We start from the raw sequence: 11,289 nt of genomic DNA, 5'->3' as shown, positions 1-11,289 counted from the left end.
CATGGAGAAATCAACCAGAGACAATTGACTTCCGGGATGAGAGTGACGTTTCTCACAGGCCACGCCCAGTGCGCCCACGTGACTCGGATTCTCCTGGCAACGGGGCTGAAGCGTCTGTGCGGAGAAGGTGAAAGATCTGAGCTGCAGTGAATATTAATCAGATCTACTCTGGGTTTATTCGCACCTTCTGAGGGGTAAGTGGGGTGGGGAAATGAGTGTGTGTTTGGTGTGTGTTTGGTATGTTACAGTCGGAGTTAGCTCACTAGCAGCTCTAACATTAGAGCACACTGATTTGTGAAGATGTATAAAAACAGAAAGGTGGTGAGAAGGTGCAGGATCAGGACTTGGGGGAGGGGAGAGGTGCAGAAAGAGCACCATGATGTCTCTGTGAGCTGATCTTAATGCTCATAGAGACACCGTGAGACAGAGGGAGACAGAGGGAGAGGATCAGCACACTTAATAGGATTCAGCTGCTTCCAAGCTGCACAAGAAACATCTCCACTGTGAAATCACCAGTAACTCACTCAGATCTTCTGGGTTTTATTTCTGGTATTTCGTGTATAAAATAGCAGGTGCATGTGTGCAGGGTAAGTTTGCGAACAAACCCACATCCAAACAGGAGAAATGTGTTTGAAATCTGAGTTTCATGACCTTCCGGTGTGTGTGTGTGTGTGTGTGTGTGTGTGTGCAGGTGTGAAGGTGTGCTATGTGTGAGACGTGGTGACTGTGCTCTCCAGCAGCATGGGGAAACTGCAGAGTAAACTGCGTCGCCGCTCCGATCTCTACAGGTCAGACTCATCTCCTCTACCCCTCATTTAACCCCCTGTCCTGTCACTCAACATCCTCTTACCTGTGCAGGGCCAGAGAGGGGGCGGAGCCTACACCTGTACACCAGGTGGTGCAGTATGAGCCGGCCCACTCCGACGCTGTCAACTGTGTGACCTCGCTGAACTCTGACCTGTGTGTGTCAGGTGGGAGTGACCAGGTAAGAGCAGTAGAGCAGGCTGTGTATGGGTTATGGAGTGTGTATCAGGCTGTGTATGGGTTATGAAGTGTGTATCAGGTTGTGTATGGGTTATGAAGTGTGTATCAGGCTGTGTATGGGTTATGAAGTGTGTAGCAGGCTGTCTATGGGTTATGAAGTGTATCAGGCTGTGTATGGGTTATGGAGTGTATCAGGCTGTGTATGGGTTATGAAGTGTGTAGCAGGCTGTCTATGGGTTATGAAGTGTGTATCAGGCTGTGTATGGGTTATGGAGTGTGTATCAGGCTGTGTATGGGTTATGAAGTGTGTATCAGGTTGTGTATGGGTTATGAAGTGTATCAGGTTGTGTATGGGTTATGAAGTGTGTAGCAGGCTGTCTATGGGTTATGAAGTGTGTATCAGGCTGTATGGGTTATGGAGTGTGTATCAGGCTGTGTATGGGTTATGAAGTGTGTATCAGGTTGTGTATGGGTTATGAAGTGTGTATCAGGTTGTGTATGGGTTATGAAGTGTGTAGCAGGCTGTCTATGGGTTATGAAGTGTGTATCAGGCTGTGTATGGGTTATGGAGTGTGTATCAGGCTGTGTGTGGGTTATGAAGTGTGTATCAGGTTGTATATGGGTTATGAAGTGTGTATCAGGCTGTGTATGGGTTATGAAGTGTGTATGAGGCTGTGTATGGGTTATGAAGTGTGTATCAGGCTGTGTATGGGTTATGAAGTGTGTATCAGGTTGTGTATGGGTTATGAAGTGTGTATTAGGCTGTGTATGGGTTATGAAGTGTGTATCAGGCTGTGTATGGGTTATGGAGTGTGTATCAGGCTGTCTATGGGTTATGAAGTGTGTATCAGGCTGTGTATGGGTTATGAAGTGTATCAGGCTGTGTATGGGTTATGAAGTGTAGCAGGCTGTCTATGGGTTATGAAGTGTGTATCAGGCTGTCTATGGGTTATGAAGTGTGTATCAGGCTGTGTATGGGTTATGGAGTGTATCAGGCTGTGTGTGGGTTATGAAGTGTGTAGCAGGCTGTCTATGGGTTATGAAGTGTGTATCAGGTTGTATATGGGTTATGAAGTGTGTATCAGGCTGTGTATGGGTTATGAAGTGTGTATCAGGCTGTGTATGGGTTATGAAGTGTGTATCAGGCTGTGTGTGGGTTATGAAGTGTGTATCAGGCTGTGTGTGGGTTATGAAGTGTATCAGGCTGTGTGTGGTTATGAAGTGTGTATCAGGCTGTGTATGGGTTATGGAGTGTGTATCAGGTTGTGTATGGGTTATGAAGTGTGTATCAGGCTGTGTATGGGTTATGAAGTGTGTATCAGGTTGTGTATGGGTTATGAAGTGTGTATCAGGCTGTGTGTGGGTTATGAAGTGTATATCAGGCTGTGAATGGGTTATGAAGTGTGTATGAGGCTTTGTATGGGTTATGAAGTGTGTATGAGGCTTTGTATGGGTTATGAAGTGTGTATGAGGCTGTGTATGAGTTATGAAGTGTGTATCAGGCTGTGTATGGGTTATGAAGTGTGTATGAGGCTTTGTATGGGTTATGAAGTGTGTATCATGTTGTGTATGGGTTATTAAGTGTATCAGGCTGTGTGTGGGTTATGAAGTGTGTATCAGGCTGTGTATGGGTTATGAAGTGTATCAGGTTGTGTATGGGTTATGAAGTGTGTATCAGGCTGTGTATGGGTTATGAAGTGTGTATCAGGTTGTGTATGGGTTATGAAGTGTGTATCAGGCTGTGTGTGGTTATGAAGTGTATATCAGGCTGTGAATGGGTTATGAAGTGTGTATGAGGCTTTGTATGGGTTATGAAGTGTATGAGGCTTTGTATGGGTTATGAAGTGTGTATGAGGCTGTGTATGAGTTATGAAGTGTGTATCAGGCTGTGTATGGGTTATGAAGTGTGTATGAGGCTTTGTATGGGTTATGAAGTGTGTATCATGTTGTGTATGGGTTATTAAGTGTGTATGAGGCTTTATATGGGTTATGAAGTGTGTATGAGGCTGTGTATGAGTTATGAAGTGTGTATCAGGCTGCGTATGAGTTATGAAGTGTGTATGAGGCTGTGTATGAGTTATGAAGTGTGTATTCGGCTGTGTATGTGTTATGAAGTGTGTATGGGTTATGAAGTGTGTATCAGTCATATGGGTTATGACGTGTATTGGGGTATGTATTGGTTGTGAAGTGCTTATAATAATTATAATAATAATAATTCGTTACATTTGTATAGCGCTTTTCTGCAGCACTCAAAGCGCTTTACATATGAAAGGGGGATTCTTCTCAACCACCACCAATGTGCAGCATCCACCTGGATGATGCGACTGCAGCCATATTGCGCCATAGCTTATCAGGCTATGTGGGGGTTATAAAGTGTGTATCAGGTTATGTATGGGTTATGAAGTACTTATCCGGCTATGTATGGGTTATGGAATGTGCTTTAGGCTATGTATGGGTTATGAAGTGCTTACAGGGCTATGAAATGTCTATTAGGCTATGTATGGTTTATAAAGTGTGTATTAGGTTGTGTATGGGTTACAAAGGGTAAATAAGACTGGGTATATAAGTGTGTATTAGGTGTGTGTTAATAAGTGTGTATTAGGCTATGTATGGGTTATGAAGTGTGTATTAGGCTATGTATGGATTATGAAGTGTGTATTAGGCTATGTATGGGTTATGAAGTGTATATCTGTTCTCTCTCAGGCAGTTGTGGTGTATGACTGGAGAGTAGGAAAAGTGTGCAGATGTTTTCATGGCCACAGTAAGGAGATCACCAAGGTAACGCAATAAGAGCATTTATAACTGTTTATTACATGTTATAACCTCTTACATCTTGCATACACCATACATATCTAACATTAATCCTGTGTGTGTGTGTGTGTGTGTGTAGCTGGGGTGTTTTGCAGGCAGTACGTGGATCTTCAGTGCATCTCGTGATAAGTCAGTGTTGATGTGGGATTTCACAGGCGGACCGAACCCCATCCAGTCCTTCTGTGGACACGAACTCGTTGTCAACGGAGTCGCTGTCAGCCCAGGTCTCTCTCACACACACACACACACACACACACACACACAGAACTGAACCGTTATGTTAATAATGTGTGTTATAGACGGGTCGAGACTGTGCACCGGCTCTCGGGATAACTCCATGTGTCTGTGGGACGTCGAGAGCGGCAAGTGTCTACACAGAAACACCATCTCACGCAACCTGGTAAGAGAGCACACACACACACACACACACACACTTCATACACACCTCATTCACTTCATACACACATCATACACACCTCACACACTGCATACACACATCATACACACCATATACACAAATGTTAATGATGTGTTAATTTATTCACATAATCACTTCTAAATCCTGAAGCATGTTATTGAATAACTAAACTGTCAGGTGACTCACCTGTGTTGGGTTCCTGGAGGAACATCAATAGTCCAAACCTCAGAAGATAAAACCATCAGGTGAGTTCCGATCATCATCTGCCTCTATTTTAATGACACAATAATCAGATTCAGTGAACTTTGTAGATGTGTAATGTAGGATAGGTGTGTGTGTGTGTGTGTGTGTGTGTGTGTGTGTGTTACAGAGTGTGGGACAGTCGGACGTGGCAGGTGACGAACACGTTTCCAGCTAAGCAGTATATCCAAACGCACTGTGACGTGAACATGAACCACTACTACCTACTGTCCAGCAGCAACGGCTTCGGGGGTCACGGCTGTGAGGCCACGGTGTGTGTGTGTGTTTGTGTGTTTGTGTGTGTGTGGTACACATTTGTGTATGTGTATAATAAATACTGAGCACCTGTTTGCTGATGTTTGTGTGTGTGTGTGTGTGCGTGTGTGTGTGTGCGTGTGCGTGTGTGTGTGTGCGTGTGTGTGCGTGTGTGTGCGTGTGTGTGTGTGTGTGTGTGAAGCTCTGGGACCTCAGACAGCCAGGCTGTAAGGTGGTGGAGTACAGGGGACACGTCCAGACCACAGCGTGCTGCGTGTTCCTCCCCACAAGCATCGGCTCTCCTGCACTCGTTGCCTCGTCTTCACACGACAGCTCGGTCAAGATCTGGGACCAGAACACAGCGGGTAACACACACACACATACACACACACACACACACACACACACACATACAGATATGTAAATAATAATTGTAAGGTATCAGTGTATAACAGATGTAGCAGGTAGTAATGGGTATTAATGTGTGTGTGTGTGTGTGTGTGTGTGTAGCGTGTTTGTTCACCCTGGCTCTGGACGGTTCGGGGCCGTTGTCGTCGTTAGCTCCGTGCGACTCCAGCGCTCTCCTGTGTGCCAGCTACAACTCGGGCCTCCACCAGCTGCAGGTGTCCGCGGGGGCGCCCCCCAGTGTCAGGGAGGTGGCACGCTTCTGACAAGTGATAACGCTAACGCCGGCTTCCTGTCTGGATGGGGAAGGACGTCACACTCAGGGATACACTGCCATTCATCACGCCATCATTACTGCCCTACACACACCTCTCTCTTCACAAGCTCCACCCACTAGTCTCAGGTAGTTCCTGATTACCTGTGGAACTACGCAAACTATTAGCACCCCTTCTACCTCAGTGGAAATGTTGTGGGTGGGGGTTATTCTTTTTATGTGTGTGTGTGGGTTAGTGTTAGGGTTAACACTGTGTGTGTGTGTGTGTGTGTGTGTGTGTGTGTGTGTGTGTGTGTGTGCGCACGCACAAGCATCAGGACATGATGTTTCCCTCTTTTCTCTCTTTTTTTCTAAACCAGTTATATCACACTGAAACACACACACACACATACACACACACACACACACACACACACACACACACACACACACTCATACAGCGCATAGAAGCTTTGTAGCATTTATGGGGAACCTGCTTTGGTGTTTCTTTTCCTCTGCTTTGCATTTACTGATCACTAATATGTATAAGAACACTGTACACAAACAGGAAGAACAGGTACACACACACACACACACACACACACACGTGGGATGACACAGTATGGTCAGTGAAAGAAGTGGACACCTGCATAAAACCTCTTTATTAGCTTCCATTAACCAAAATAAAGGTAGTGTACAGCTACATCCTGTTCCCTGTGGAACACACGATGCAAATGTTCCCTCACGTACACAGCGTTTAGCTGTGTGTGTGTTTTCGCTGTGGTTCTTCAGCCAGGTGAACACACACTCACAGCGTCAGAGCAGCGTGGTCTTGTTTTGCTTCTAAATGAACTCATTGCAGGAAGTGAATCAAACGTCTCGTGTGAGCTGCAAAAAACTGAGCCAAAGAGTTACAGCACTGGAGATCAGACAAACAGCAGAGAAACGTTCTATACACCCTCATGGAACATCTCCACACCTGCTGGTCCATGCAGTTATCCAATCACCTGGTGAATGAAACCATGCAGGAGCAGGTCAAGAGCTTCACTTGATGTCTTTTAGGCTCCACCCCCTTTTTAATTGAGACCCATAGTTTTTTTAACGAGATGTTTTATTGAAGCATCTCTGAGTGGGAGAGAGAGAGCGTCAAAAACTGTGGGAAAAAAAGACCTCACTGAATGTAGCATTTTTAGTGTTTTTTTATTCTTTTTAATATTTTATTAGTTTATTATTGATATTAATTCTGAGATTCTGAAATAAAGAGTTCTAAAAATAATCCACTTGTGTTGCATTTATTGCATTTGATTAGAATTTGTTCAGTTTGATTAGACTGGATTTAGGATTTTTCAGACGGTGACACTGGAGACTCCCTCCATAACGTCAGTGGTGTCCTCTGTACACGCCCCTGTTGCTATGGAAACCATAACATTCTGGACCGAGCTCATTAACATAAACCTGTGATTAAGGTAATTGCAATTATATAAAAAACACTGAGCTCTGAACATGGTACCTGTACGAGTTATAATTAACTTACGCGTGTGTGTGTGTGTGTGTGTGTGTGTGTGTGTGTGTGTGTGTGTGTCAGCATTATTTGACTACTTTGTGTGTGTTTCCTGGTGCATGTTATTTCTGTATGTAAATGCCACCACACAGCAGTGTACTAATGCAGGAAGAGAGAAAAAGAGGAAGACTGGGGGAGAGGGAGAGAGAGAGAGCGGAAGAAAGGAAGTGGGAGAACAGGTGAGAGAGATGCAGAGAGAAAGAAAGACGGACCCACAGCGATGAGGGCCGAGTGATGGATGGACTGTACAGAGAGATCAGTTGATCAGGTAGGAAAAACATCACATCCTTACAACCACAGCCCTGTGTGTGTGTGTGTGTGTGTGTGTGTGTGTGTGTGTGTGTGTGTGTGTGTGTGAGAGAGAGAGACGATGCAGAGTTATTGTTACCATGCTAAAGAGACCTCTTACAGCAAATGGCTTCTTATTAATGATTAAAGAATGACCCCTTTGTACTTTTTATCCTTTTAAGTTTACATTCAGTATTTTTCAAACTTCAATGTTCACAATCCAGAATGCAGCGTTGACTAACCTGGTACTGATTAAAGTCTGGTATATGAGAGGCTCCTGATTGTACAAGGGAAGCTTTTGTGCTGTAGGTTCTGGTTCTGGACTCCTGTGTTGGATACAGGGCTTCATTTACTGAGGGGTATGTAAGATCATGCTAGCCCCAGACCCCCCTAATGAGCAAATAATAGATTAAATACCCTACATGCAATTCCCCCCTAACCCTAACCCGAACCATAACTCTACCCCCCCACCATGTGTGGCGCCACTGTGCACTGAATATTACTGCATACCCCCCGTATTTGCGCCCTGGTCAGACACACATGCGGTACATGCACACAGCTCCAGCCTGCAGGTCAGGTGCAGACGAGTCACATGCTGGTACTTGCTGCTCTCTCTGCTGCTTTGCATGACTCTGTGTTGTTGCATTTCCAAAACAAATGTATCATTAACAGTAGGAAAGGCTTTTTGCTGGTTTAGAATCGGACACGTGAAACTCACATCCTGGTGCTGTATTTAATTAATCGGTTTGTAAAGCAAATAAACCAGATTGTGGTGTGTGTTTGTATGTGTGTTTGATTTTCAGATTAGCAGACCTGACTCACTGACTCGCAGCAGCTCTCGAACAGCCATGGATCGCTCTCCTTACGCCCCTGACAGCCCCACGGAGCCCGCAGCGCCTTCTACAACACCCTGCACCACCACGTCGTGCACCGTGGAGGTCCCTGAAGCCCAGGTATTCTGTAATGATGACCTTCCAGAGCTGGAGTGTGCCGTGTGTTTCAGTCAGTTCAACAACGTCTTCAACACACCCAAAGTGCTGCAATGTGGCCACACCTTCTGCCTGGAGTGCCTCGCACGCATCAACATAAAATCCTCTCAGCCCGACAGCCTGCAGTGCCCTCTGTGCAGAGCGTACACCCCTCTGCCCACCCTGGGCCTCCCCAAACTGGCGACAGACGGCGTGGTGCTGTCCTGCCTCCCCGAGGCCATGCAGCATGTCTACAGCATCCGCTTCAACCGCAACAGAGGCAAGCTGCAGGTGAAGCGCATCCCCAGCTCCGTCCAGCCTTCCCCGAACCGTCAGCGCTGCAGCCTGGACCTCGGGGAGCCAGTCAACACTGAGCTGGAACAGGATCCACCCAGCGGTGTCTGCTCCTGCTTCACCCGGATCATGAAGAACCCTGTGTGCAGAGCCTTCTTCATGGTATCCAGCATTATATTCATGGTCTCCCTCACCCTCGCCATCATCTTCATCTTACAACGCAAATGACATTGCACTGTGCAGAGCTGCTGGCTTCCTAATGCATCTCCGGAATTCCCTAAATCAGTGCAGAAGTTCATTATTCAGGGAGCAACGGGACACCTTCAGCTCCATCACTGCAGGAGGAACCGGATGCTCTGTGAAGAGAGACGATCGCGTGTTACCTTCTGATCTTGCTGCTTCATGTGGAAGTCCTGCTCCTGAAGCCTGTTGTGATGTTTATTACTTTTCTCCACCTGCTGGACAGAAGATCTGACATAACTTGTTGATGTGTTTTCTTCTGAAACTGGAACGAACACAGGACAGAATAATAATAAAACTGTATCAGAACACTACCTGGAGAACTCACTCACACACACACACACACACACACGAGTGAGACTCTCTGCAATGTCTCTACCCTCAGACACATTAAACACAACTCGAATGTATTTATAATTGTGTTTTCCGGTTTCATCGTTTCTCCCTCACACTTCCACTATGAGCTGCTAAGCTGCTAACCATAAACAGATTCAGTGTTACAGGAACTAGCCTGCTAGCTACATAGGTAGCCAACAAGAGAAAGCATTTAGAATATTATGGAGCTAGCTTTGGTTCCTGGTAATTTTCAGTTGAACTATAACATTTTAGCTAATACTAAATATCCAGCTATCTACCAGCTAGGATGCTAATGTTAGCAAACAAAATGCTATGGTTTATGAAGCTCATGGAGCCGACTAGCTATCAGGGCTTGTAATTTATTTTCATTTAGCACCATTGAGCAGTTTCTTGTGTAACACCAGCTAGCTAACAAGCTAAGATTAGCACGTAAATCAGATTAGTACGTGTTACAGTGGTCTGACAGCATTATTAGAAACACAAGTAGGAAACTTTGTTTTGGTGACAGAAGCTTCCAGTTGCCCTTTTTAAAATTAAAATTAAAATTAAAAAAAGAATAATATAAAAAAGTTATTGCAGATGTTTATATTGAAAAATAAATAGAGTATTAATGAACAGAAAAGTACAGATTTAGATTAGTAAAGGTTTTTATTGAGCAAAATGAAGTGTTCATGAGGTAAATTGCCTGAGGGAAAAACTGGAGAATGATCCGGATGCTGGCAGGAGGAGAAAAGAAAATCTACACACACTTCAGGTTGACCTCACAGCACTTTGCCTGGGGTTACAGCCGAAATAAAGGTAGTGTGTGATGGTTTTCTGACCACCAGGTAGCGCTGTGTGTTTAGAGTAGGTGCAAAGCTGTGAGTTGGAGATGCTTCAAAAATGACTGAGTCATGATGTAATGGAGAAATACTGGAGAGAGAAGCAAAGCAGGAACGCCAGCTGGAAGTGCTTCCTCAAAAACAAGAAATTTGTGGAATTAAACATCTAGGTCTGTACCTGAAATTCCCACTGAGGGATTCCTGAGTGTGTGTTACGAGTGTGTGTACAAGTGTGTGTCTCCTGTACGCACTAAACACACTCTCACACACAGGTTTTCAAAACGACCACAGAATCGCTGCCAAGTCATGATGATAATCAACATATAATCAAAACCAGGCTGCAGAGAAGCTTCATAAAAACCCCATACTGAGTTGAGAAGAAGCCACGAAACAAAGTTCTCCACAATGTTCCACAAAGTTCTTCAATAACATACATGGAGCAGGCATTTCACTCAATGTAGCATTATTTCAGCTAAATAAATGTTTGAGATATTAAGATGATTCAGTATGATCCAGATTTTACCTGCAAAATCTAAACGAAAACTAGTATCACCTAGCAAACTTTTATTAATCTTTATCTTCACAGGAAATCTGAAAGCTAAGCTAGCTTTAAACCTAGCTCTAAATAGCAAACTGAATGATATCTAGCTGTAAAAAAAGCTTTTCCCCTTTAACCAAAATGAGAACAGGATTAGCTTATAGCTTGCTAATATTGACCTTTTATATGATATTTTGTTGCTAGCGGAGAGATTTAGCGTTGGGTTTAATGAATGTGGATTTTAATGACCTTTTTGTGTGTTTGTTGTTTTTATTATCTTAGCTTCATCCTAGCCAAGAGTTATCATGTACTGTGTGCGTGTGTGTGTGTGTGTGTGTGTGTGTGTGTGTGTTTGTTTGAGACTGTAATAAAAGTTAACTGGTGATTAACAACATTCATGTTAAAAAAAGAAGGTAAACTGAAGAAACTCAAACATCTACACCTGTGATAATCATGTGTGTGTATGATGATGTGGTGATAAAGTGATGATGATGTGTGTGTGATGTGTAGTGATGATGAGCCATGAGCTGATTAGAAGTCCTCCAGTATGTTGGTTTTATGAGGAAAATAAACAGTGTAGTGAATCAGCTCGACATCACACTGATCTGAGTTTCATCAGACATGTGACCTGGAAGTGACCTGTGGGTTATACACACATGCTTATACACACACTCTTTACACTGGATCTGTCTGTGGGTTATATTTAGTTATATATGGGTTATATATTTATTTACTCTACACACTCCACACACTCTACACATTCTACACACTAACCTACACACTTTCCACACTCACCTACACACTCTACACACTCACCTACACACTCTACACACTCACCTACACACTCACCTACACA

General features: G+C 44.3%; 2 protein-coding genes across 3 annotated transcripts; both read left to right on the top strand.

The window, feature by feature from the left end:
* The first annotated feature begins 82 nt into the window (after positions 1–82).
* On the top strand, positions 83–6,642 carry wdr31 (WD repeat domain 31). Of its 2 annotated transcripts, none has more exons than XM_046841749.1 (10): positions 83–194; positions 692–788; positions 859–985; positions 3,688–3,762; positions 3,875–4,019; positions 4,095–4,195; positions 4,391–4,458; positions 4,584–4,725; positions 4,911–5,073; positions 5,219–6,642. In XM_046841749.1, exons 2-10 carry the CDS (start codon positions 742–744, stop codon positions 5,377–5,379), a joined length of 1,029 nt encoding a protein of 342 aa, XP_046697705.1. In that variant the 5' UTR covers positions 83–194; positions 692–741; the 3' UTR covers positions 5,380–6,642. The 2 variants fall into 2 exon arrangements, with proteins under 2 accessions (XP_046697705.1, XP_046697706.1); XM_046841750.1 differs by lacking the exon at positions 83–194 and adding an exon at positions 213–587.
* A 151-nt stretch (positions 6,643–6,793) lies between these two features.
* Positions 6,794–11,015, top strand: LOC124380604 (E3 ubiquitin-protein ligase RNF183). Its single transcript, XM_046841754.1, has 2 exons — positions 6,794–7,195; positions 8,019–11,015. Exons 1-2 carry the CDS (start codon positions 7,166–7,168, stop codon positions 8,703–8,705), a joined length of 717 nt encoding a protein of 238 aa, XP_046697710.1. The 5' UTR covers positions 6,794–7,165; the 3' UTR covers positions 8,706–11,015.
* Positions 11,016–11,289: the final 274 nt, after the last annotated feature.

Source organism: Silurus meridionalis, chromosome 27 (genome assembly GCF_014805685.1).
Source record: "Silurus meridionalis isolate SWU-2019-XX chromosome 27, ASM1480568v1, whole genome shotgun sequence".
Taxonomy (NCBI): Eukaryota; Metazoa; Chordata; class Actinopteri; order Siluriformes; family Siluridae; genus Silurus; species Silurus meridionalis.
Note: the sequence above shows the minus strand (reverse complement) of the source record. Positions and strands in the feature narration are given on the sequence as shown.